We start from the raw sequence: 26,195 nt of genomic DNA, 5'->3' as shown, positions 1-26,195 counted from the left end.
TGCCAAATTTTGGCATTGGCATGGGATTTGGTACATACACGTGTGGACTTGCTCTAAGATGCCAAATTTCTCAACCAAGTAAAGTGAATAACCTCCTTGTGGTAAGTGCAAAAATCAAGCTTCTAGACTCTTCACATGCAAAACAGGCAAAACCCAAGGGCTGACATATTGGTCACATGGAATCAATTTTGTCAAAAGTGGTTTCAATCGACCAACACCAACTTGTGGCCCCCTAGCTGGAGCCTGTCCCCACATTCTTAGAGTAGAAAGCAGTCCGGATTGAATCAATAAATTGAATCAGCACTGGAACTGTTTCAGGTAAGAATTTGGACTTAGTATTTAATAGAGTTCGAGGATTTGAAGTAAGGCAAAATTGACAGCATAACTAATTGATACCCCCCCACAAAGGGTTTCTTGCCTTTTTTCAGATTGTTTTGCTACAATATATGTTAAGTTTAGATCATGAATCTGTGGTGGAAACTTGAAATATGGAAACGAAAAGAGAAAAAGACACCGATAGAAAATTAGGGAAAGGACCTACGTTTGTGTTTGGTTGAAAATAAAGAACAAATGACAAACATGTCAACCAAGATTTCCCTCTTGTGTACATGGGTAACCTCACGGGATTTGACTAGACGTTAGGTTTTGACGAATGGCAAAGAGACAACGGGATTGGGAAGCGCCTAGGGTTTTGACTGAGGCTTTTGGTTGACAATGGATTTTTTCTGAGAGTGTCTAGGTAAGAAGACACCGAAGCGGTTAGGTTTTGGCGAAGGATAGGTCCCAATAGAAAAAGAAGGGAGAGAGGGGTTAGGATCATTTTTTTTTGTGTGGTAGTAGTTCGGAAAAGATTTTTGACAACCACCTAGTCAAACCAACATTTTCGCTAAATTGCCGAGTGCGCGTTGCATCAGACTATCTAGAGTCATTCATCAGTTTTATATTGTTATATAATGCCTTAACAGATTCATAATATCACTCTACACTTACCGTTCTATCCGTGTCTAACAGATTACATTTTTTCTTCTAATGTATATTACCTTGGACCGCTAGTTTAAGAGATTCAAGGGTGACTTACTTATCTTTGAGATGAGGCATCCAATCATATGTTTTGACATTTTAATTCAAAATTTACACTCCAAAACTGTGAACCAAACACAGTGATTGTAAATTTGGAAGTTGACCAGCTAAATAAAAATGAATGAGATTAAATTCTTTACATCGCCAGTGTAAATCCTCCAAATCAATTTTATTACGCCACGTTGCTATGTTTTATTGATTGTGACCACTGTTTTGCAACGTGGCGCGATGTAATTGATTTGAAAGAAATAAATATTTACACCGGCGGTGTAAATTTTTTTTTCTCAAAATGAATTTTCCAGTTGTTTTTGCCCGAATTTCGCTAAGACTGATTTCCAAGGCTCAAAGATAGCCCACTATTCCAGCGGGCCAAGGCCAATCCAGGATCAGAGTTTAATCCATGGCCCGTTAGAAAATCAGCAGTCTAATAGCCCGTTAAGAAATCATGTGAAGTGGGCAGCTTATTCCAAAACGGCCCAACAGTATTGCTCTAAATTAAGCTAGCTCTTGATGTACTATACTTTACGACAAAAAGAACAAAAAGAAGATACGATGACCTCACCGGAGCAACCCATGTCAAATCTCAAACAAGCCCGAACGAAATCATAGCACCCCGAGCGGTTCTCGACAAACCTTGCTGTGCCCTGAACCGCTGGTCTTCGTTCTCTGATTAGTTGAGCTTCAGTCAACTCACACACTACACCGAAAACCAGAAGCTAGCTGCCCGAACTGAAGAAGAAAATAGCCGGCAACCCATGTTGCCTCGAACCCCACAAGCGGCCGGATCCCACAAGCGACCGCGGAGATCCTACTCTTCGAACCTCACAAACGACCAAAAAATCCGACCACCGAGATCAGTCATCAGTGCCAGTAATCTTTGTGAAGTCACGTTACGTATTTACTATTTCCACCTATATTATTTTATTGCGCAACCTCCTAAAATCATGATAGAGTGAAGGACAAACCCTGTTTCTCCCTTTGATGAATGAAAGCTAAGCTAGTCTTCACCTAACCTAAGTATATTATTAATTGTAAATTAAGCTTCCCTGTAAAGATTATAAAGAAAGCAAGGTAGATGGAGAACGCATTTACAAGAATGTAGTAGCATCCCTAAAAACCCACAAACCTTTCATTTCAATTCAAGCATACAAGGGTTCACGAGGGCTTGGAGTCAAATTTTAACAAAAGAAGGGATTTGATTTCTTCTGGTGGATTACTCAAGAGTCCAGACCAAGTGGGATTATCTTTAAGTGAAGAGAAAAAGGTATGGACACAAGCTATTCGTAGGCTTCAATTGTACATTTCCAAAACCCAGAGGGGGTTTAGTATATAAATGAGAAAGCTATTGAATTGGTGCTTCAAGGGTCCAGTCTCTCCAACAAACCAGAGTCTCAGCAAATCACAGGTGTTCTTAAAAAAATGCAAAATGCTATGTTTTTGGTTATTCGGTTTCATACCCATTGGGATCACTCTAATCTAAGATGTTATTCTTGTTCCTGTGGTTATTTCAGGGATCCATGGGAGAAACTATGGAGCGCCCATCAGCAGGCAATGCCGAAAATTTGAACTCTGAGGTACGGTCTGTTTGGTTCCCCCACTTTGTGGGTTATCTTTAACTTTTTTCGTTGATGGGTATGCATGTATTGCTTCAAGATTGAGGTACCTGATTTTAGATGATTTGGTTAGAATTGGAAGTATGAAAAAATCAGCACACAAGGTTAATGGTTCAAATCTAGGACATATGTTTAAAAAAAATTTGGGCCACATTTGGGAGATTTTCATTGCATTTAGGCCACGAGCTCCTTGTCGCTATGCTTTTTTCATTTGTTTATATAAATCAGGTGTCCGGGTTCGCTTACGTTAACCATGCCTTTAGTAGGAGTCTAGGACTAAGTTGGGCTATGGCAGAAGTCCATGTGGAGGACTGTAATCGGATCTCACCCCCATCTACTTTTTTTTTTTTCCCGCTTTCCAGAAAATGAGAAAAGTCATGGAATCTAGAAGCCAAGAAATGTTGTGTCACCAAAAGAAGCTACTAAAATGTTGTTGGCAGTCTTGAACTCCGAAATATGCGCGTGACTGGTTAGTTAAGAGGTTCAATTTAGACTGTTATTGGGAATTATGCCACTGGTTCAGTTTTCGAAAGCAATGACTGTGAAAACATTAGGGAGTTTAGAACATTTTATCATTTGCTTGCGGTAGAGGTGAAGCCAACTAATGTGCACATACTCTCTTGATTGCAACAAAATCAGAAAGGTCAGAGATAGTCTGAGAGACAATTTCATTTTTCAACTTGCTCCATCTTTCGGCATTGTGGTCGTATCTCCTATCAACGTTTGGTGCTTGAACTAAAACCTTTCGTTCCACAGAGATCAGACGAAAACATGAACAACTCAAGGGGCAGTGTTGCTTCTAACATTATAGTGAACCATGATTTCTCTAGAGGGCTTGACTCATGGCATCCCAACTGCTGTCACGCGTTTGTAGTTTCCGCTGAGCCAGGCAGAAATCATGTTGTTGTTACCAATCGCAAGGAACCTTGGCAAGGATTAGAACAAGATATCTCAGGAAAAGTTACTGCGGGTCCGAACTACAGAGTTTGTGCTCGTGTTGGCATCTCAGGCCCTATTCAGAGCTCAGCTGTTGTCACGGCCACACTCAGACTAGAATTCCGCCATTCACCCACTACCTACATGTTCATTGGAAAGTAATCAAGTTTTTGTTTTCATTTTTGCTGTATGGCGTGTTTCACTATTTGTAAGGAAAAATTTCTTAAAGAGAATCACCATGTGCAGATCTTCTGTTTCGAAAGATGAGTGGAAAACATTGGAAGGCATGTTCCAACTTTCAACTTTGCCCGACCGCATTGTATTTTATTTGGAAGGGCCATCTCCTGGAATAGACCTACTCATAGAGTCCATAGTGATCTCTTGTCCCTACACGATCAAAACTGAAGTAAGTATATTATTCTCTAAGCCGTCCTCCGATATAATTGCTAACAAGCAGCAAAATGGGATCATGCATCGATTAGATTGAATTTGAAGATTAGGGTTGTTGACCATGTGGGTTAGGATGGTGAGGAATGATGAGAAAACAAAAGAAATGAGAATCTCACTGTTTTGGACGAATAAAGGATGCGAGATATGATCAGTATTGGTGACAGATGAAAGGAAATGATTCTTTTTGTGGGTCTTATTTGTTTTCACTTTTCATCATTGGTCACAAAAAATGGTGAGATTTGGTGAGATATCCTTTCTTTTCTTACTATTCCAAGCGATGTTCTACTTTCTTCAGCTACTAATGGACAATGGTTTTATGTCTTCATACAGACGTAAAGTTTCTACATGTATCTTCCTTTCTAATTTGATAGGATACAAGCACTCGATGCTTTGGCCCGGGAGATGAAAACATCATACTAAACCCCAACTTCGAGGATGGCATTAACAATTGGTCCGGAAGAGGCTGTAAGATTGTACTACATGACTCTATGGGAGATGGAAAAGTAATGCCAATGTCTGGAAAGTATTTTGCATCTGCAACGGAACGCACACAGATCTGGAATGGGATCCAACAGGAAATAACTTCAAGGGTCCAGCGAAAGCTTGCTTACGAAGTTACTGCCATGGTGCGAATATTCGGTAACAATGTCACTAGTGCAGTTGTACAGGCTACATTGTGGGTTCAGACCCCAGATCTCCGTGAGCAATACATAGGAATTGGCAAGTTAGTTTCTTCCACCTTATCTTAACAACTTAGATGAGATCTATTTTCCGATGTTTTTCTCTCCTTGGACAGAATTGATCAATAGGTTGTTTCTGATTTCTATATTTTCCGAACTCTAGTTCACATTCCGTGGTTTTCATATTGTTGTATGCTATATAGATCTACGGATCTAACTAGACACCTCTAAATAAAAATAGGGTTTTCTTTCTCTGGAAACTGCCTTTTGCTGAAATAGCTCGCTTCTTCTGAAGCTTGCAGGCAACAGACAAAGATTGGGTGCAGTTGCAGGGGAAATTTCTTATAAATGCTTCCCCCTCAAAGGTGGTAATTTCTTTGGAAGGTCCACCTCCTGGCACTGATATTCTCCTCAATAGCTTTGTTGTAAAGCATGCTGAGAAAGTCCCTCCTTCACCTCCACCAGTTATTGAGGTTGGTTAAATAAATGGATTCAGAAGCACAAGTTTTAGATGATTACACACTAATTTATCCCAAGAACTTAATGTTACCTCTATTTCTCGGTTCCCTCAGCACACTTAATAGATACAGAATTTTTCTTTAAGGTATGAATTAATTTTCTTTTGTTGCAGAATCCGGCTTTTGGTGTTAACATTATTACCAACAGCAACCTTTATGATGGCACCACCCAGTGGTTTCCCCTTGGTAGTTGCAGTTTAAGTGTTCAAAGCGGATCACCACATATACTTCCTCCGATGGCAAGAGATTCTCTAGGAGACCACGAGCCCCTAAGTGGTCGCTACATTCTTGTGACCAATCGCACCCAAACGTGGATGGGTCCCGCTCAGATGATCACTGATAAACTGCAGCTTTATTTGACATACCAGGTATCCGCATGGGTACACATTGGTTCTGCGGCAAGCAGACCCCAAACTGTGAGCGTTGCACTTAAGGTGGATAACCAGTGGGTTAACGGGGTTCAAGTTGAGGTTAATGGTGACACGTGGCATGAAATTGGTGGGTCTTTTAGAATCGAGAAGAAACCAGATAAGGTGATGGTTTGTGTGCAAGGTCCTGCTTCAGGTGTTGACGTGATGCTAGCTGGACTCCAAATTTTCCCAGTTGACCACCAGGCAAGGTTCAGACATTTGAAGAGGCAGACAAATAAGGTAATTGCTCGACATGTTTTTTGTTTTTTATGCTTTCTGTTGAAATGGCATTTTCGACTAGAAATGAGAAGTCACCAAAGTGCCTCATGACTTAATCATTTTTGTTAAAGCATCCAACTCAAAACCAATTGGCAATGAGTGCAAAGGCTGCCCAGGCTCATATACTAGTTTTGGACGTTATAATTAACCAATGTGGGACAAACTCTAACACTCCCACACACGTGCGACTCCTGACTCGCACGCGGGGAGGGAAACAACGGATCAATAACATAGGGACCACAATGAAACAAGGTGCATGTAAGGCACAAACAATGGGGCAAACAATGGCAGTAAAGTTAGATGGGAAGAACTATTCTGTTTGGCGATTCCACTTTCAGTTCTTTGTTGAAGGGAAAGGTTTATGGGGTTTCGTTGATGGATCAGAAATCCCACCTGATGCATCTAAAGCTAAAGATGAGGCAGCTAAAGCAGCGGCGATACAGGCGGCGGCTCAATGGCGGGTGAACAATGCTAAAGTTGTATCATGGATTTTGGGCTCTGTGAATACCAATATTGGGATTCCGATGCGAGGACTTCGAACAGCGAAAGAGATGTGGGATTATCTAGAGAAAGTCTACCAACAATCAAACCTCGCTCGTAAGTTTCAGATCGAGTATGATATGTTTAGCTATGAACAAGGTGAGAAAACTATACAGGAATTTTATGCTGGTTTCATGGACTTGTGGTCTGAATATGAGTTTGTCAACATGGGCAATATGACCACAGCTTGTTGTATTCAAAATCTGAAGACCATTTATGATGAAAGGAAAGTGATGCAATTCTTGATGAAATTGCGATCAGATTATGAAAATATCCGGGGTAATATTTTAAACCGTGGTACACTACCAACCATGGATATGGTTTTAGGGGAACTTCTTCGAGAGGAGACAAGAATAGCAACACAAGCCATTCTAGAAGGGAAAAGGACTGTTGAGTCAGTTTTTGTTGCAAAACAAGGCTTCGGAAAACCGTTTCAAAGGGATTTGTCCAAAACTCAGTGTTTTGAATGCAAGGAGTTTGGCCATGTGGTATCGCACTGTAAAAAGAAGAATGTATGTGTTTATTGTAAACAGCCTGGGCATATTATAACTGAGTGTGTTGAAGTTCAACAGAAAGGGGGCAAAAATTTCAACCGAAAGAAATCTAATCACCAAGCTTATCATGTTGCTGGTGTTACATCTGATGGGTCCAATACTGATGTGAAACTGGGCATGGCTTCTCCCACAGGCTTGCAGAATGGGGCACCGATTAATGATGACATTCGAAATTTGGTACAAAGCTCTGTTTCTTCCGCTATTTCCTCTGCTTTCTCAGCCATTGGCTTGTCTGGTAAGAACTCTCACCTCTCTCCCATAATAAACCCTCTTTGGATAATTGACTCGGGTGCATCCAACCATATGACTGGCATACACACAAGTCCATCTTCCACCAAACCTTATACTGGAAACACACATATCCTTGCAGCAAATGGCGAAAAATTAGACATTATTGGGACTAATAACCTCTCCATGTCTGTTACTCCTAATTCTTCCCTTCGTTTACCAAATGTTTTCCTAGTTCCTAAGCTCACTTCTAATCTCATTTCTGTGGGTCAACTTGTTGATGATGATAACATCGTTTCTTTTTCTCGTGATGGATGTCTTATACAGGACCGTCGCACTGGGATGGTGAAGGGGAAGGGTCGTAGAATTGGTCGACTGTTTGCTCTGGAGTTTGAGAGGCCAAATTGTGATACTTGCCTATTTACTCATTCAGATTCAGATTTTTCTATTTCAAATAAACTTTGGCATATGTGGCACCGTAGACTTGGGCATCCAAATGCCAAAAAGCTAGATACTTTATTTTGTTCGGGTTCTTTGAAAGACAAAATTTCTTCCTTGAGTAGTATTAATAAATCTTGCATTAGTTGCTGTTTGAGTAAAAGCGTACATTTGCCTTTTCCCGTTCATAGTAATGTTAAAACTTCGCCGTTCGACTTGATTCATAGTGATGTTTGGGGTCCTTCTCCGGTTCTATCTAGATTGGGGTACAGATACTTTGTTTTGTTCATTGATGATTGTACTCGGTATACTTGGATTTACTTTATGCGTCATAAGTCTGAAGTATTCTCCCATTTCAAAACATTCTTATCCATGTGCCGGACTCAATTTGATACGACGGTGAAATATTATCATCCGACCAATCGGAAGATAAAAATTCTGCGTTCGGATTCAGGGGGAGAATACATGTTAACGGCGTTTCAAAATTTTTTGAAAACTGAAGGGATACAATCACAGCGAACTTGCCCCGATACCCCTGAACAAAATGGTGTTTCAGAAAGGAAAAACCGTCATATTTTAGATGTTGCGAGGACCCTGATCTCTGATTCCAACATACCTTCTACGTTTTGGGTCGAGGCTGTGTCAACAGCTGTATATCTAATCAATCGTCTTCCATCCTCGGTTTTGAAGGATATAACTCCCTATTCCTCTTTGTTTCGTAGTGTTCCTGACTATTCGCGATTACATGTATTTGGTTGTGTGTGTTTTGTTCATCTCCCAGCTCATGAAAGAACGAAAATATCTAAACAAGCTGCCATGTGTGTTTTTGTCGGATATAGTCCTGACCAAAAGGGTTTCCAATGTTATGATCCTCAACTTCGTCGCATTCGTGTCTCTCGTCATGTCATTTTTTTAGAAAGCATTTCATACTATGTTTCTATTGCTCGATCCTCTGAATCATCTCTCCCTATACTACCCGATTTTTCAGATCCTTGTGAGGATCCCATTTCAAGTTCTACTGCTGCCACAAAGCAGTTGGTTTACCAACGTCAGAGCAAACAAGGTCAACCTACCGCAACTTCTCTTCACCAACCGGAGCAAGGTCAGTCTTCTCCTTTCGAACTTGTAAGTTCTCCTCTCCATTCCTCTACTTTGGTTGAGCCCATTCCTTCTGAACCAGTTGTCTCTTTGCGACGGTCGACTCGTTCCACTCGTCCCCCGGACCGCCTCACTCTCCTTGCACATCACTCATTGTTTACTTCTTTGGATTCTATTGATATTCCTTCTTCTTACCAGCAAGCAGTTAACGAACCTTGTTGGAAAGAAGCGATGGATGCAGAGCTAAGTGCTTTACTTGAGAATGACACATGGGATATGGTCCCTTCCCCTCCTAACACTTCTATTATTGGCAGTAAGTGGGTTTTTTCTGTTAAGCTAAATTCTGATGGTAGCATTGAAAGATACAAGGCTAGACTTGTTGCACAGGGTTATAAACAGGAGTATGGTATTGATTATGAAGAAACATTTGCTCCCGTCGCAAAAATGACCTCTGTACGTCTTCTTGTAGCTCTTTCTTCTGTGCGCAAGTGGCCTATCTTTCAAATGGATGTGAAAAATGCATTTCTCCATGGCCATTTGAAAGAAACTGTCTACATGAAACCTCCTCCGGGCTACTCTCATGATAAGTCCACGGTTTGTCAGCTGAAAAAGTCATTATATGGTCTAAAACAAGCTCCAAGAGCGTGGTTTGAGCGGTTTCGAAAGGTTATTCTTGATGCGGGGTACACACAAAGTAGTTATGACTACTCATTGTTCACCCGCAATTCTTCACAGGGAATTACGATTCTTTTGTTGTATGTTGATGACATCCTTATCACTGGTGATGATATCGTGGGTATTGAGAACTTGAAACATCTTCTTTGTCGATCATTTAAGATGAAGGATTTAGGACGATTGACGTACTTTCTTGGCTTAGAAGTTCAAGACTCCAATTATGGGTATAGTATTAATCAGAGGAAATACACCATGGACTTGATTAAGTTTGCAAATCTGACTGATGGAAAATGTGTTGATACCCCCATGGAGGTGAATGTCAAGTTCAAACGTGATGATGGTAAACGGCTTTCGGATCCAACTACTTACCGTCAGCTTGTCGGTCGTCTTATTTACCTTACTATGACTCGGCCGGATATTTGTTATGCAGTCAACATAGTTAGTCAATTTGTTTCTAATCCGTGTCAGGTCCATCTTACTGCCGTTCATCGAATTATTCGTTATCTTCGAGGAACTGTATTAAGAGGACTATTCTTTCCTTCCCACTCCTCTACCCAGTTACGAGCCTATGCTGATGCTGATTGGGCTGGTTGCCCTGACACTCGTCGCTCTACTACTGGTTGGTGCGTGTTTCTTGGTGATTCACTTATCTCTTGGAAATGCAAGAAACAACCCACAGTTTCTAAGTCCTCAGCAGAAGCCGAGTATAGAGCAATGTCTTCATCTTGTGGTGAGATCACATGGCTTAGGGGACTTATGCAAGAACTAGGAATGCCCATTCAGACTCCAACGCCCCTATATGCTGATAATGTTAGTGCTGTTCGTATTGCATCTAATCCGGTATTTCACGAACGTACAAAGCATATTGAAGTGGATTGCCATTTTATTCGTGATAAATACCTAGATGGTGAGATTACACTACCCCATGTTGCCTCCCAAAACCAACTAGCTGACATATTTACCAAGGCAATGACTCGAGCTCGACATGAATATCTTCTGGACAAACTGATGCTCCTTACGCAGCCTCAGTTTGAGGGGGAGTGTAGAAACTAGTATTGGGGTCTTATTGTATTTACTGTATTCCTGTAGTCTTATTGTATTTATTGTATTCTTGTAGGGTCTTTATGTTATTGTACAAATCGTTAACCCTAATATAAATACCGTAGCTTTACTGGGTGGCTGTATTCGATACACCCATTACGTTTCTTTCACAGCTTTTTCTCATCCTACGTCATGTCTTCTATTGTGCTGTGAACGACTTTACAATGCCTCCAAATGACTTTTCTTTCCGCGGTTGACTTTATGTTATCGGGCTCAAGTCTTTTGTAAAATGTTTTACTTCAACATATATATCTTTTGCTTTAGAAAAAAAAAGAAAACTGGGAACGTAACTAAGCACCATTGGTACGATTAGTCCCTTGACAAATTGGAAGCTTCTTTACTCTAGCAAGAGTTCTCTTTTTTGTATGCAGATACGCAAGCGCGATGTCATCTTGAAATTCTCCGGATCAGACTCAAGCAGTCTGGTAGGCACGATTGTGGATGTAAAACAAACGCAAAATAGTTTCCCCATTGGCGCATGTGTGAATAGAACAAACATAGACAACGAAGACTTTGTCAATTTCTTCACGAAACATTTCAACTGGGCTGTTTTTGGAAATGAGCTGAAGTGGTACTGGACGGAGCCACAACAAGGAAACTTCAAATACAAAGACGCTGACGACATCTTGACCTTATGTCAGAGCCACAACATGGAAGTCCGTGGCCACTGCATCTTCTGGGAAGTGGAAAACATGGTTCAATCATGGGTAAAATCTTTAAGCACAAATGACTTGAGGACAGCTGTTCAAAACCGTCTAAACGGCCTCCTCACGCGATACAAAGGGAAGTTCAAACACTATGACGTGAACAATGAGATGCTTCACGGATCCTTTTATCAAGACCACCTGGGTAAAGACATACGCGCAAACATGTTCAAAACCGCAAACCAACTGGATCCCACTGCGACCCTGTTCGTGAACGATTACAACGTCGAGAACGGATGCGACATTCGATCCTCCCCTGAGAAGTACATTGAACACATCCTCGATCTTCAAGAACAGGGAGCCCCAGTGGGGGGAGTTGGAATTCAAGGACACATAGATAGCCCGGTGGGTCCCATCGTCTGTTCTGCACTGGACAAGTTGGGTATTCTCGGTCTTCCGATATGGTTCACTGAGCTCGACGTGTCGTCTGTTAACGAGTACGTTAGGGCGGATGATTTGGAAGTTATGCTTCGCGAAGCGTTTGCTCATCCGGCGGTGGAGGGAGTAATGTTGTGGGGGTTTTGGGAGCTTTTTACATTTCGGAAGAATTCCCATTTGGTGAATGCCGAAGGGGACGTGAATGAAGCCGGCAGGAGGCTTCTTTCACTTAAGCAAGAGTGGTTGTCTGATGCTCAGGGGCATATCGATGAACAAGGTCAGGTAGAGTTCAGAGGGTTCCCAGGGAGCTATGAAGTGGAAATTGTTGGCGTCTCAACGAAGGTTTCCAAAACATTTGTTGTCGACAAGGGCGAGTCTCCTCTGGTGGTATCTATCAATCTATAGTTTGTGAAAAGAGAAGATGTTATACTGGTTGGTTGGTGACCTTACAATTACTACACTTGTAAATGAAAAATGTTTGATCTCTTGATTTACCATTGTAAATTTTAAGCAAAGGAATAATAACATGGTCCTCTCTGTTTATGTCGTTCTGTTGACAGAACTATTTTTGTTAGCCCTTTAGGAGGTTTCAATTACTAGCATTGCGATATGCCAACTGATTTTGTTTCATGAAGTAACCTTTTTTCTTTTTAGTAGTTGATAAATGTGGCATATAGTTAGGGATGGCCATTTCGTCCGACCCGTCCGTAAACGATCCGATCCCTCCCTGAACGGATCGGTAATTTGGAAATCTGTTATGGGAATTGGGTAGAATATGGGGATTTTTTTTGAAAATTTTCAGAGATCGGGTAGCAGGAGGGGACAGACATATCCCTGCCCCGAATCCGTTCCCCGTTTGCTCCCCGCACCATCCCCGATTCCCTGAAATATAAGTACACATTTTAGTAGTATTACTTGCTATATTTTTCTACGGTTACTTCTCATTCCTACTCCCAGTTCCCACTTTTTCAAAGCCACACACACATTTTGTGCTCTACTACTCTCTGTTGTTTGGTTGCTTGTAGTATAAACAAATTTGTGCTCATTTTACTTTAGAGTTGTAAAAAATTTCTTTTTTACTTCAGCTTCAGCCTTCAGCTATAAAGTCCTTAAAGTTCTGCATCTTATTTTGAATCTTTTATTCATTAAAAGTTTCTTTTTTGCTCTCTGTTGTTGAGAAAATATGTTTCTTTTTTCTTTTACTAAAAACTTTGGATCCCAAATTCCAGCGGGGATCCCCGTTCCCCATTTGGGGCAGGGATGAAGGGAAAAAACAAATCCCCATTGGGGATGGAGGCGGGGACGTAGAAGGGCTTTGAGGATCAGGAACGGGGATAGTACTCTTCCGCTCCGATCTGTCCCCATTGCCAACCCTCCATATAGTATCTAATTTGCTTTAGAAATCGTATCATGTATCTCTATGAAAATCTGTCACAATCTATTCCAGGCCTTCTGGACCTGGCGCATACAGGTGAGCTTGATTCTGCCTGAAAGTTGGTTGGTGGTCAAATGAGCTCATCTATAGAATTTGTGTGCCACAAGACAAAGGACCAAATAGTGAGGAAACTATAAGAAGTTTCGGGGCTTTAGCATCATCAGCAGTCTGACACGTGTTAAATATGTGAAAAAACACTTTGATCCCATACCATATAAGACACTATACCAAGTTAATGACGCTACAATATTCTCTTCACGTTTGTTTTTTTTTTTGATAATCATCTTCACGTTTGTTTGATTGAGGTATATATGGTCTTTAATTCTAATTGTGAACTACTGACCCTCTGGAATATTTTAAATGAAAACGAAGAAAGGTTATGAGCACATACGGGAATGAGGTCTCCAAGCCTGTCTTATCTGATGCTTTCCGACTTTGATTTGGAGGCATCGCTCCATGGCATAACATTCCTTGTGTTCTTCGATGTTCGGAGACATAGGGTGATGCTATTTTAGTAGTAATAAAAATTTGCTGAGAGTAGCTACTTTATACATACTTTGTCAAAGGATAGGTTTGTTTCTGGGCCCTCGCCACCTGTACTCCCATCGATTGGGGATCACATGCTTGATACTATTGCGTTCTAATTAATGATATCTTCCATAGCAGGTGTGTTTCGTTTCGTGTTCTTGATTTAGAATCAGGTGTTTTGTTTGTCTTTCCTAGTGATGTATGGTATGGCAATTACATGACACAATGCAAGTTGGCATGGAGCTAGATCATTCAAGATACATGATTATTAAGTATGGCATCTACATTTGGCATCACAGTCAGAAGAAATAAGTCACCTTCTCCATGTTGAGCCGATAAGGGGGATAGTACTGTACATGTGGTAAACGTGGATGAATTTGTTACTTGTATACTAAATTGCCTGGTTAGTTTTTCCATGTTCTGGATTTGCCTAGCTGTGAAAGAAATAAAGAAGTATAATCTCTTTCCTATTCGAGTACTTTTGTTTTTCCTTTTGTTTTTCTGTTGGATGGAAGGAAAACTACCCATTATTGGAATTAAGTGTAAGGATGCTTGCATGCAATTGCAGCTGTAGACAGTTGTGAAAAAAGGGATTGTTTGTGGGAAAATGATTTTGGCAATTTTCATTTAGTCATTGGCATTTCACTTTTTGTCTTTATCCTGTGTGGAATTACCAAATTACCCTTTATTTTGTTAGTGTTCATCCAATTTAAAGGGTATTGTTGTAATTTCAAATAGGCAAAAGACAAAAAGTGGAGTGCAAATAACTAAAAGTGCCAAAATCAATTTCTTTGTGTAGTACTATGATTAACTGTCAATTCTAGATGAGGGTGGTTCACACAGTGGATACACATGCATGGCAATATTCATCAGAATCACCCTAGATCGAGAAATAGACAAAGCAATTTCTCTTTCTTTTATCCAAAATATATAATCCAAGGAGCATTCCATCAAGCTCTATCTCTGCAGATGGAACCTATTCATGTATTTTATATATGAATGAGCAGTGGAGCTGCTGCAGTTCCTATTCTTGTTGTTCTAGATCCACCTAAATAATTGGGAGAGTGTCAAATAGAACATAATATGCTGCTTCTAGCTTACCGAGCAGGAAAAAAACCTCAAAAACCTAATATGCTTGTTGGACATCTCTAGTTCATATTATCCTGTTAAGAAACTCATCTTTGATTTAATGTGTTTTCTCCCATGTACTTTATGTAGTCAATATCAAAACCATAGTGTTGATTTATGCTTCAAAATTGAATGTTTAGTACTCAAAAAGTACTACTGCTATTGGCGGGGCAAGATACAATTGATGAGCCTAATGCTTCCATTGCTTTCTTTGTAGATCTACTTGGAGAAGAGAATATTTGAAGGCAGGAAGAGATAAAATAGGGGAATTTAGTTTTCCTTCCTACTTTTTTTTTTTTTTTTGGCCTTTGGTCTTACAATTTCTTGTATCTTTCCTTACTGTATGTCTGTATCTTCAAACTAAATAAAAGAAGGGAATATTCTTTTCCTATGATTTCCTCTTTGCTTTTTCTTTCCTTCCCAGACTTCCAAACACAGATTAAGTTTCAGATTACATAAATGAAGTGACTTATTTTTGGCACCACTTGGATATAATTGGACGTTTTTGCATGTCATCTCCCTAGCTGAAATTGAAATTCGTAAGGTTTCCCCTACACCAAATAGTGAAAGAAACAAATCTTCCATTGTTGGCGTGCATTCCATTTCCACTTACTCTTATGTATACACTATTTTTCTTTTTATCAAAATAGATACGAGTATGTTTGTTGGAATAGTCTAGTTGTACTTGTACCTATTTTGAAGCATATCCATAGAAGTGCTTTTAACGCGCTTTAAGAAGCTCTTGTGATTAGTGGAATTTCCTCTGTTAATAAAGAAACGAGGCAAAGCATAATTTAATGAAATCTCCAAAAAAGAAAAAAAGAAATATAATTGGCACATAATGCCTATCCTACTTATAGATTACTTGTACCATTTTTTTATAAGTAGCACAATATTTATTGATGAATGAAAGCAAGATTACGTGTACCATTTTTTTGATAAGTAGCACAATATTTTTTTTTTTTGGTACTTCGAAATATTATAAGTAGCACAATATTTATTGATGAATGAAAGCTAATATTCACCTAACCCAAGAATTATTGTAAAGAAAGCCTCCTTGTAACTGAAAAGATTAAAGATTATAAAGAAAGCAAGGTATACGAAATATTTATATTTATTTGAATGTAATAAGCTATGGAAACTTATATATCTTTCATTTCAATTTAAGCATACAAGGGTTCACTAGGGCTTATCCAATCTGAAAGCCTAAGTTATCCGGATCACCAAAGCAAAAATTTAAGCTTGGAGTCAGTTTTTGACAGGGTTTTGATTTCTTGCAGGGGTACCCTTAATCTGGTTTTTGAATTACTCCTACAAAGTGGGATTTTCTTAAAAGTGAAGGGAAAATGGTCTTACCTGTAAGGATGTGATGTCAGAGGGGTTTGATTGGTTGGTGGGTTTTGATGAACCCAAGCAAATTCGTAAACTTTAATTGTAAATTTCCAGAATCCAGAGGGGGTTTTTAGTATATAAATGAGGAAGCTATTGACTTGGTGCTTCAAGGGTCGAGTCTCTCCAACAAATCGGAGTCAAAGCAAATCACAGGTGCTCTTCAAAAATGAGTTGTTTTTCGTTATTCGGTGTCATACCCATTTGGGATGAGTCTGATTTCAGAAGTTTTTCTTGTTCCTGTGGTTGTTTCAGGGATCCATGGGAGAAACTATGGAGGACCCATCAACAAGCAATGCCGAAAACTTTAACTCTGAGGTTCGGTCTGTTTGGTTCCGTTTTATTTTCACTTTCTCGTTCTTTGGTATCTTTCATTGCTTCAAGATTTAGGTACCTGATTTGTTATGATTAATTAAAAGTTGAAAATGGAAAAGACCAGCACACGAGAGACTGTTGGTATAGAGTCTTAAAGGACATGTGTTCATAGTTTTTTGGGCCACATTTGGGTGTTCACATTGGGTTTAGGTCACCAGCTCCTTCTCTCTATGCTTCTTTTTTCTTCCTATCAAGTGTTCGGGCCAGCTTACATTGACTATGCCTTTGGTCGGACTAAGTTGTGTTACGCTAGAAATCGGAGTGTCATCGAATCCCCTGGTGCCGTCTATGCCCCCTTTGATCAATTATACTCCGGGATGGTTAGTTACCATATGTTGGTCGTTCTGTCTACCTTTCTTTTTTTTTTTTCGCTTTCCAGGAAATGAGAGAAGTCATTGAGTTTAGATAGCAGTAAATGTTGTTAGTGTCAACAAAAGAAGGAACTTTAAATGTTGTTGGCATTCATGAACTTAGAAATATGCGCATGACTGGTTATAAAAGAGGTTCAATTTAGACTGTTACTAGGAATTATGCCAGTGGTTCAGTTTTCGAAAGCAATGACTGTGAAAACATTAGGGAAGTTAGAACGTTTTAGCATTTGCTTGCTGAACAGGTGAAGCCAATTAATGTGCATGTAGTACTCTGATTGCTATAAAATCCTTGTGTGGATTTTTGGAAAGTGGAAACAAATCAGAAAGGTCAGAGATAAAGTCAGAGAGACAATTTTCATCTTTCAACTTGCTCCATCTTTCAGCATTGAGGTCATATCTCATATCAACGTTTGGTGCTTGAACTAAAACCTTTCGCTCCACAGAGATCAGACGGAAACATGAACAACTCAAGGGGCAGCATTGCTTCTAACATTATAGTGAACCATGACTTCTCTAGAGGGCTTGATTCATGGCACCCCAACTGCTGTCAAGCGTTTGTAGTTTCCGCCGAGCCAGGCAGAAATCATGCTGTTGTTACCAATCGCAAGGAACATTGGCAAGGATTAGAACAAGATATCTCTGGTAAAGTTTCTGTGGGTCCCACCTACAGCGTTTCTGCTCGTGTTTGCATCTCAGACCCTATTCAGAGCTCAGCTGTTGTCACGGCCACACTCAAACTAGAATTCCACCATTCACCCACTACCTACAAGTTCATTGGAAAGTAATCAAAATTTCGTTTTCTTTTTTGCTGTATGGCGTGTTTCACTATTTGTAATAAAAGACTTTTTAAAGAGAATCACCATGTGCAGATCTTCTGTTTCGAAAGATAAGTGGGAAACATTGGAAGGCAAGTTCCAACTGTCAACTTTGCCTGACCGGGTTATATTTTACTTGGAAGGGCCCTCTCCTGGAATAGACCTACTCATAGAGTCCATAGTGATCTCTTGTCCCAGTATGATCAGAAGTGTAGTAAGTATATTGTCTGAACCCTTTCCTATTTATTTGAGTTTGATGATTTCCATGGTTCTAGAAAGCGTGAGTTGGGCGGCGGAGGGGCGCCTAGCCAACTAGTTGCCAACTAGACATTATTTGTATTTTTTTTTGAAAATAATTCCCCCTTCCCATAGTTTTGAGTAAGTAGAACATCATAAGTAGAACAAAACATCAAATAAAATCAAAATGTAATCATCTAATATTCATCCATCTATCCATCAAAACCAAATATATTAATGTGTAGTTTTGCACCCATAAACTATCTTTTAGTGGTTGACTCTTCATCATTGAACATTTCATCAAAGTGAACATTTGCTATGCCGCTTCCTTCCTTTTAGTCATTATTTTTATTTTACTAGAGGTTTGATTGCTGAGAGATCTCAGAAGAGATCACATTTATTTTTTGGTAAAATAACACTTGACACCCTTATATTATTTCATATTTAGACAACCAAATAAAAAAAAATTAAAAATATACTCGTTGACTAGTCCCCGCCTACCGACTAATGTCGCCTAGTCAAATTATCCCGCCTGCCCATCAATCACTGACTAATCCTGCCTAGCGGCTGACTAATCATCCCGCTGCCCAACGTAACGCCTAGGACCCTAGTTGAGGCAGCATACCACTACCTAGTGCCTAGGCGCCGCCTAGGCTGACTTTTAGAACACTGAATTGATTGCTCGCCAGAAAAATGTGATCATGTGTCGGTTAGAAGATTATGGTTTTCATACAAGGTTTCTTCGGTAAATAATGCAGTGTACTAGAGTTTTATCTTCTTCTACATCACATAATGGTATGTGCATGTGTATCTTCCTTTCTGATTTGATAGGATACTCGGGCCGGATGTTTTGCTTCTGGAGATGAAAATATCATACTTAACCCTAAATTTGAGGATGGCCTTAACAATTGGTCTGGAAGAGGCTGCAAGATTGCTTTACATGACTCCATGGGAGACGGGAAAATAATGCCAATGTCTGGAAAGTTCTTTGCATCAGCAACAGAACGCACGCAGAACTGGAATGGGATTCAGCAGGAGATAAGTGGAAGAGTGCAGCGAAAGCTTGCTTATGAGGTTACCGCCGTAGTTCGAATATTTGGTAACAATGTCAGCAGTTCAGATGTCCGGGCTACGTTGTGGGTTCAGACACCAGATTCCCGCGAACAATACATAGGCATTGCCAAGTTAGTTTCTTCCACCTTATCTTAGGATATTACTTTGATAATTGGTGGTCTATACTGTGGTCTCCTTCGACTTTGTGCTGTCTCTATGGGATAATTCGTCTTTAATTTGTATCTGTCCAAATTGTATTCTACAATCTCTGGCTTTCATACTGATATATATCAGATAGTCTAAGATTTGCAAGTTCTGCAATTTTTGAAGGCTGTCGTTACTACTTGTCCAAAATCCTTTTTGATTGTTGAAGTTACTACCTTGCTTTTGTACTTGGAATCTTTGTGTCTAGGCATTCGACTTCAATATTTTGTTTTTTGTTGAATTTTTCCTGTCTACCCATTTAACTTTTTTTAGTTCAGATAGATATGGGACATTTCTTACGGTATTATTTTGATTTGCTAGAATATTGGGTTCTTTCTTATTGAGTACTCACAACTTGGTTGATGTAGGAAGTTTCCTTTTGTAAGTAGCTGTTTTCTTATATAGCTCGCAGGCAACAGACAAAGATTGGGTACAGTTGCAGGGGAAATTTCTTATTAATGCTTCCCCATCGAAGGTGGTAGTTTATTTAGAAGGCCCACCTCCTGGTACAGATATTCTCCTCAATAGCTTAATTGTAAAGCATGCTGAGAAAGTGCCTCCTTCACCTCCACCTGTTATTGAGGTTGGTTGACTATGAGATTCAAAATCATAAGTTTTATATATTTATACACTTTTATTCCAAAATTTTAGTGCTATCACCAGATTTGGTTGTTTCCCTAAGCGCACTTCATAAATACAAAAACTTACTCTTTGTGGATCTGAATAGATTTTCTTTTGTTGCAGAATCCAGCTTTTGGGGTTAACATAGTCACCAACAGCAGCCTTTATGATGGCACCAACCAGTGGTTTCCCCTTGGTAGTTGCACTTTAAGCGTTAAAATGGGATCACCACATATACTTCCTCCAATGGCAAGAGATTCCCTTGGACCCCACGAGCCCCTAAGTGGTCGCTACATTCTTGTGACCAATCGCACCCAAACGTGGATGGGTCCCGCTCAGATGATCACTGATAAACTGCAGCTTTATTTGACATACCAAGTATCCGCATGGGTACGAATTGGTTCTGGGGCAAGCGGACCCCAAAACGTGGGTGTTGCACTTGGTGTGGACAACCAGTGGGTCAACGGGGGTCAAGTTGAGATTAATGGTAACACATGGCATGAAATTGCCGGGTCTTTCAGAATTGAGAAGAAACCAGATAAGGTGATGGTTTATGTGCAAGGTCCTGCTTCGGGTGTTGACGTGATGCTTGCGGGACTCCAAATTTTCCCAGTTGACCGACAGGCAAGGTTCAGACATTTGAAGAGGCAGACAGATGAGGTACTTTCTAGACATGGTTTTATTTTTGTGTTTTATGCGTTGTGTTGAAGTAGGATTTTAGACTAGGAATGAGAAGTCACCAAAGTGCCTTGTGACTTCATAATTTTGAGCCCCTTGGAAAGTCTCCACACTATTAACTCTTTCCAATATTTAGTTTTTGAAAGTCTACAAACGTTTGAATATATTGCAAGAAGGAAGTTATGTTAGTCAGACTCGGGTGCGGGTGTGAATCTAGGTGTTGGACTCATACTGTACTTTTGCAAGCTCGCTGTTATTCAGTTTCCAAAGCTTCTTTTTTTTTGTAAAAATTTAGTTTATTAAGGAGCAAAAAAGAAGAATTGTATCCTTCAAATTGCAAGTTACATGTTTCCATAAAAATGAAGGTGAAATGAGTATCTTCTTTCCACAGATAACTTATTGGTATCCGGCTCGTTTGTTTTGATATATGTTTTACTTGAACATCCATAGTGTTTGATAGCCAGGAAGGTAATGAAGCACCATTGCTCTGATCAGTTACCCTTACAAATTGGAAGGTTTATTATCTGATTGAGTGTGTTCTGTCATGAGTTGGCGAATTAAGTTGTATTAAGATCGAATCTTTTTTGCTGTTTTTAAAATTGTTTGAGACCATTCTCTTCTTAATTTACTTGAGCAAAAATTTCTCTTTTTTGCATGCAGATACGCAAACGCGATGTCATCTTGAAATTCTCCGGATCAGACTCGAGCAGCCTGGTAGGCACGTTTGTGAAAGTAAGACAAACGCAAAATAGTTTCCCCATTGGGGCATGTGTTAATAGAACAAACATAGACAACGAAGACTTCGTCAATTTCTTTGTGAAACATTTCAACTGGACTGTTTTTGGAAATGAGCTGAAGTGGTACTGGACGGAGGCACAACAAGGAAACTTCAACTACAAAGACGCCGATGACATCTTGACCTTATGTCAGAGCCACAACATTGAAGCCCGTGGCCACTGCATCTTCTGGGAAGTGGATGATGCGGTTCAATCGTGGGTAAAATCTTTAAGCACCGATGACTTGAGGACTGCAGTTCAAAACCGTCTAAACGGCCTCCTCACCCGATACAAAGGGAAGTTCAAACACTACGACGTGAACAACGAGATGCTTCACGGATCCTTTTTTCAGGGCCACCTGGGTAAAGACATACGTGCAAATATGTTCAAAACAGCAAACCAACTGGATCCCACCGCAACCCTGTTCGTGAACGATTACCACGTCGAGGACGGATGCGACACTCGATCCTCCCCGGAAAAGTATATTGAGCAAATCCTTGATCTTCAAGAACAAGGAGCCCCGGTTGGAGGAATTGGAATTCAAGGACACATAGATAGCCCGGTGGGTCCCATTGTTCGTTCTGCATTGGATAAGTTGGGTATTCTCGGTCTTCCGATATGGTTCACTGAGCTCGACGTGTCGTCAGTTAACGAGTATGTTAGGGGGGATGATTTGGAAGTTATGCTTCGTGAAGTGTTTGCTCATCCGGCGGTAGAGGGAGTTATGTTGTGGGGGTTTTGGGAGCTTTTTATGAGTCGGGAGAATTCACATTTGGTCAATGCCGAAGGGGATGTGAACGAAGCCGGTAGGAGGCTCCTATATCTTAAACAAGAGTGGATGTCTCGTGCTCATGGGCATATCGATGAAAAATGTCAATTAGAGTTTAGGGGGTTCCCAGGGAGCTATGAAGTGGAGATTGTTGGTGTTTCAAAGAAGGTTTCCAAAACATTTGTTGTCGACAAGGGCGAGTCTCCTCTGGTGGTATCTATCAATCTATAGTTTGTGAAAAGAGAAGATGTATTGGTTGGTGACTTTCCAATTCCTACGTTCTTGTTAATGAAAAATGCTCGATCTGTTGATTTACCATTGTAAATTTAAGCAAAGTAATAAACACATGGTCTTCTCTATCTGTGTTGTTCTGTTTAACAGAACTGGTTTTGTTTATGATTCATCACTCTGATACGGTGGAAAGTTTAAAAAAAAAAAAAAAAAAACTAGATTTTAAACTCCCGCGGTTCGTTTAACCCAAGCATTAAGCTAGGAATTCCAGCCACTGGAATGGTGAAATACCAACTGATATTGTAATAGATATATAACCCTTCTCTGGACAGTCGATAAGTGCGGCGCGCTGGGATCATACAAGCCATTAAACTTCACAGTGCCATATAGTGTCTATATTGTTTTACAAGTCCGTATAATCCATGCCTTCTGGTGCATACAGGTAGGCTTGATTCTGCATATGAGAGTTGATTCTGCATACAGGTGCATACACAAATTCTGTAGAATTTGTGTGCCACAAGACAAAGGATCAAGGACAAAATTTTGAGGAGATGCATCCTAACCACCTCTTCCCGCTATAATTTTTTTCGGTTATCACTCAAAATACTAATGTGAAGCTAAAAAAGGTCGCAAAAAAAAGGGACGCGTTAACACAGGTACCCTGAACTGAATCCAGAATTTTTTTGCATGAGATGAGGTTAATATTCCTAGGGTATACTATTCAAACGCAATCTTCAACAATAGTCTTGGGCATGGAGATCATTCAAGCTGCGTGTTTACCATTTCTGGCATCTGCAATTGTAAAGGATCAATGCATCTCGCACTCCGTATTGTGTGATAAACATGGGAGAACCTGGTTTTATATCGGATTCTAAATGCTTGAATCTTGATTGTTGATGGCTCGTTAACTGTATGATAGTTGCAGTCATTACAGAACGAAGTATGTGGTTGCTTTTCCTATTCAGTGTTCCCCTAGCTATATCAACACTATATTCATCAGAAAGACTCTGCACACATCTGGACACAGATTTGTCCGAAACAGTTGGATGGATGTGAGCTTCCTTGTGGGGTTCACGTTTGTTGGACAGTTCTAGACACATCTCTATTCGAATTTGTGCACATAAGCAGATTTGTCCGAAACAGTTGGATGGGGGTGAGCTTCCTTGTCGTCTTGTGGGGTTCACGTTTGTTGGACGGTTCTGGACACATCTCTATTCGAATCTGTGTACACAAAGTCTCTTTAAATAGCATTGCTCATGTTCATAATAAGCATGCTTAATTCTTACATATTATGTGTAGTGGGCCGAAATATCCGAAGGTTCAAAAGGATCAAAGAGATGATATCACTGTGGATTCATCGTTCAATTGTCTCAGTTCATCTATGAGTCAACACGCATCTTGACGCTTCACATCACGTATTTGTCGAATGATAGATGTACCTCTGAGCATCTTGCCGAGCTTCATAAGAGTAACCGAACATTGGATACTATCTTCGTTCGGAAAGAATCGCTATCGCTCGGTGATGTCCTATCACTCGATAATTCTTCCATTGTTCGTTTGACACTATTTACCCTCGGAAGGACTTTTGTTATCCGATTATGTGTCTGTTCGGTATATCGTTTGGAAACCGCCTTTGTGGAACCTTCTAGAAGCTTCTGATGAAAGTGGGTTGTCTTCTCTGATAACCGAGATGACATCTCTGATTGACGTGACTTGTCTGACATTGACAAACGCGACTCTGCAATATCCAAGAAATGGCGTTCATTAAATGCTCCTGACATGTGACGTCACCCGAATGTAACAGAGCACGTGGGTTGCAGAACCAACCTCACCTGTGCAACACTCTACATTTTTGCCTATAAATAGAGGAGTGGCCCTTCCCATGAAAGGATCTGATTTTTTTCCCTGAACTACTCTCTTCTTTCTTCTCCACTCACTGACTTGTTCGTCGGAGCATCTTCCCTGAGGAACTCCCCCCCCCTCCGGTTCTGCAGGTACAAAGATCAACTCAGCACTTCCACAGTCCATCAAAAGAAAGAAAAAGGTTCAAGAAGATCACGGTGAAATCAGCCCCCCACATTATGGAACTTTTGTTTTTTCCTTTTTTCGTTTTCTCTTTGATGGATAGTACTTTTCCCCGAGCAAAGGCGCATGTCGAGTATTTAGCGAATTCTTTCATCAACAAACAACAATCTAGAAAAATGCAATGTGCCCATCCATTCTATTTTCTGAAAATAATAAGGCGTGGAAGAGAATTTCTGTATATTGAATTGAATTGAAATACGGGTACAAGGAATATATATACAATCTTTCTAAGCCTATTCTAGGACAATACTAATTTACTGCTACAATTAAGGATGGCCCACTAATTGTGGGATCTAATACAAGAAAGTTAAATTACTTCAATTACACGATATGATTTCCAACACTCTCCTTCAAGTTGGAGAATGAATGTTGTGAAGTCCCAACTTGCGACTCAAGTGATTGAAGCTATCTCCTCCCAAGGCTTTCGTAAATATGTCAAGGAATATAGATTGGAAAAACTTCACCAATGTGCAGCTTCTCTCTCACAATGTGAATCAATTTCAATATGTTTCGTTCTTTCGTGATAAACTGGATTTGCCGCTATATGCAATGCAGCTTGATTATCACAATGCAAAGGAGCAGGGCCTTTTTGTTTGACTCTTAAATCTTGCAATATATAGCGCAACCATGTAATTTCAAGGCATGTGAAATACCATCTGATATTGAAATACCAACTGATATTGTTGGACGGTTCTGGACACATCTCTATTCAAATCTATGCACATAAGTCTCTTTAAATAGCATTGCTCATATTCATAATAAGCATGCTTAATTCTTACATATTATGGAACTTTTGTTTTTTCCTTTTTTGTTCTCTTCGATGGATAGTACTTTTCCCCGAGCAAAGGCGCATGTTGAGTATTTAGCCTATTCTTTCATCAACAAACAACAATCTAGAAAATGCAATGTGCCCATCCATTCTATTTTCGTCATGCATCATTCAGAGTTTAGATGACGAATCACGTAATCTCAACATACTGAAAGACCTATTTTTGATGTTAATCCTATCCTATTATTAGGTGAAAGCTAGCCTTCACCCGTTCACCTTTTATAAAGATGAAAAAAAACTCTCGAGATATAGGCCCAAGTCGTACAACCAATTGCTTCTCGAGTTGCATTATCAGGAGGATACCTTATATAGCAAATAAATATACTAAAAAGGTGGACAATCACCAACACAACATTACGTAGGTAGATGAAGGGTGTGTCAAATTATTTTTTAAAGACTAGCAAGTCTTCAGACTCTTCACCTAACCTACGAAAGAGTGATGTCTCCTTGCAATTGAAAACTTCAAAAGCAAGTTCTAGAAAATAACGTACTTGATGGAGTACGTCCCAATTTAGTTGTCTATTTATTGAGTTTTGTTTATCAAGTCAAGTTGACTTCAAAAAGTTGTTTTTGTGCCCTTCTCTTTAAATTAAAGCAACAAAAAACCAGAGTGAATGTTTTTGTGCAAGATGCAAGCTTAAGAATCACGAGTATGACCCTCCAAGCGTATGTTTTGGCCCACAATTTCTGCCCTGTATATGGTATCTTCAAAATCACAGATTTGTGCCATACAAAGTGAAATTAGGGTAAATTCAGGTATAATCAAAAGTTCAGATGAAAACATATCCTCCCAAAGTGACCGGGACAAAAACTTGACCTACACTAGGGGAGGACTAATAAGAGTACAGAGATATATATACAGTTCACAATAAAAGAAAATTTATTACAGTAGATGGCTTCAAGGTTGGGTTTCACTTAAAAAGTTTAGTTCATTTATTGACTTATTGAGGTTCAAAAAGTTGGTAGGTTTGGCCAAAAAAGTTGGCTTA

The 26,195-nt window shown here is 39.9% G+C and overlaps 1 protein-coding gene across 5 annotated transcripts; it reads left to right on the top strand.

Moving 5' to 3' along the window:
* Positions 1-1,609: 1,609 nt before the first annotated feature.
* Positions 1,610-22,417, top strand: LOC131328259 (endo-1,4-beta-xylanase 1-like). 5 transcript variants are annotated; one of them, XM_058361216.1, is made up of 8 exons: positions 1,610-2,485; positions 2,592-2,654; positions 3,450-3,787; positions 3,876-4,035; positions 4,451-4,803; positions 5,055-5,232; positions 5,391-5,927; positions 10,972-12,225. In XM_058361216.1, the coding sequence occupies exons 1-8, from the start codon at positions 2,414-2,416 to the stop codon at positions 12,085-12,087; spliced, it is 2,817 nt and encodes a 938-aa protein (XP_058217199.1). In that variant the 5' UTR covers positions 1,610-2,413; the 3' UTR covers positions 12,088-12,225. The 5 variants fall into 5 exon arrangements, with proteins under 5 accessions (XP_058217199.1, XP_058217197.1, XP_058217198.1 ...); XM_058361214.1 differs by lacking the exons at positions 3,876-4,035; positions 4,451-4,803; positions 5,055-5,232; positions 5,391-5,927; positions 10,972-12,225 and adding exons at positions 17,778-17,937; positions 18,792-19,144; positions 19,623-19,800; positions 19,962-20,498; positions 21,177-22,417 and having other exon boundaries at positions 1,628-2,485; XM_058361215.1 differs by lacking the exons at positions 3,450-3,787; positions 3,876-4,035; positions 4,451-4,803; ... (1 more) ...; positions 5,391-5,927; positions 10,972-12,225 and adding exons at positions 17,352-17,689; positions 17,778-17,937; positions 18,792-19,144; ... (1 more) ...; positions 19,962-20,498; positions 21,177-22,417 and having other exon boundaries at positions 1,629-2,485.
* Positions 22,418-26,195: the final 3,778 nt, after the last annotated feature.

This window comes from Rhododendron vialii, chromosome 6a (assembly GCF_030253575.1).
Source record: "Rhododendron vialii isolate Sample 1 chromosome 6a, ASM3025357v1".
Classification (NCBI taxonomy): domain Eukaryota; kingdom Viridiplantae; phylum Streptophyta; class Magnoliopsida; order Ericales; family Ericaceae; genus Rhododendron; species Rhododendron vialii.
This window is presented reverse-complemented; position numbering and strand designations above follow the sequence as displayed.

Coding starts and splice junctions, on each gene's coding strand:
- LOC131328259 (XM_058361214.1), top strand. CDS start 2,414: ATGAGAAAGCTATTGAATTGGTGCTTCAAGGGTCCAGTCTCTCCAACA. Junction 2,486..2,591: donor AGAGTCTCAGCAAATCACAG/GTGTTCTTAAAA, acceptor TGGTTATTTCAG/GGATCCATGGGAGAAACTAT. Junction 3,788..17,777: donor ACCTACATGTTCATTGGAAA/GTAATCAAGTTT, acceptor CACCATGTGCAG/ATCTTCTGTTTCGAAAGATA.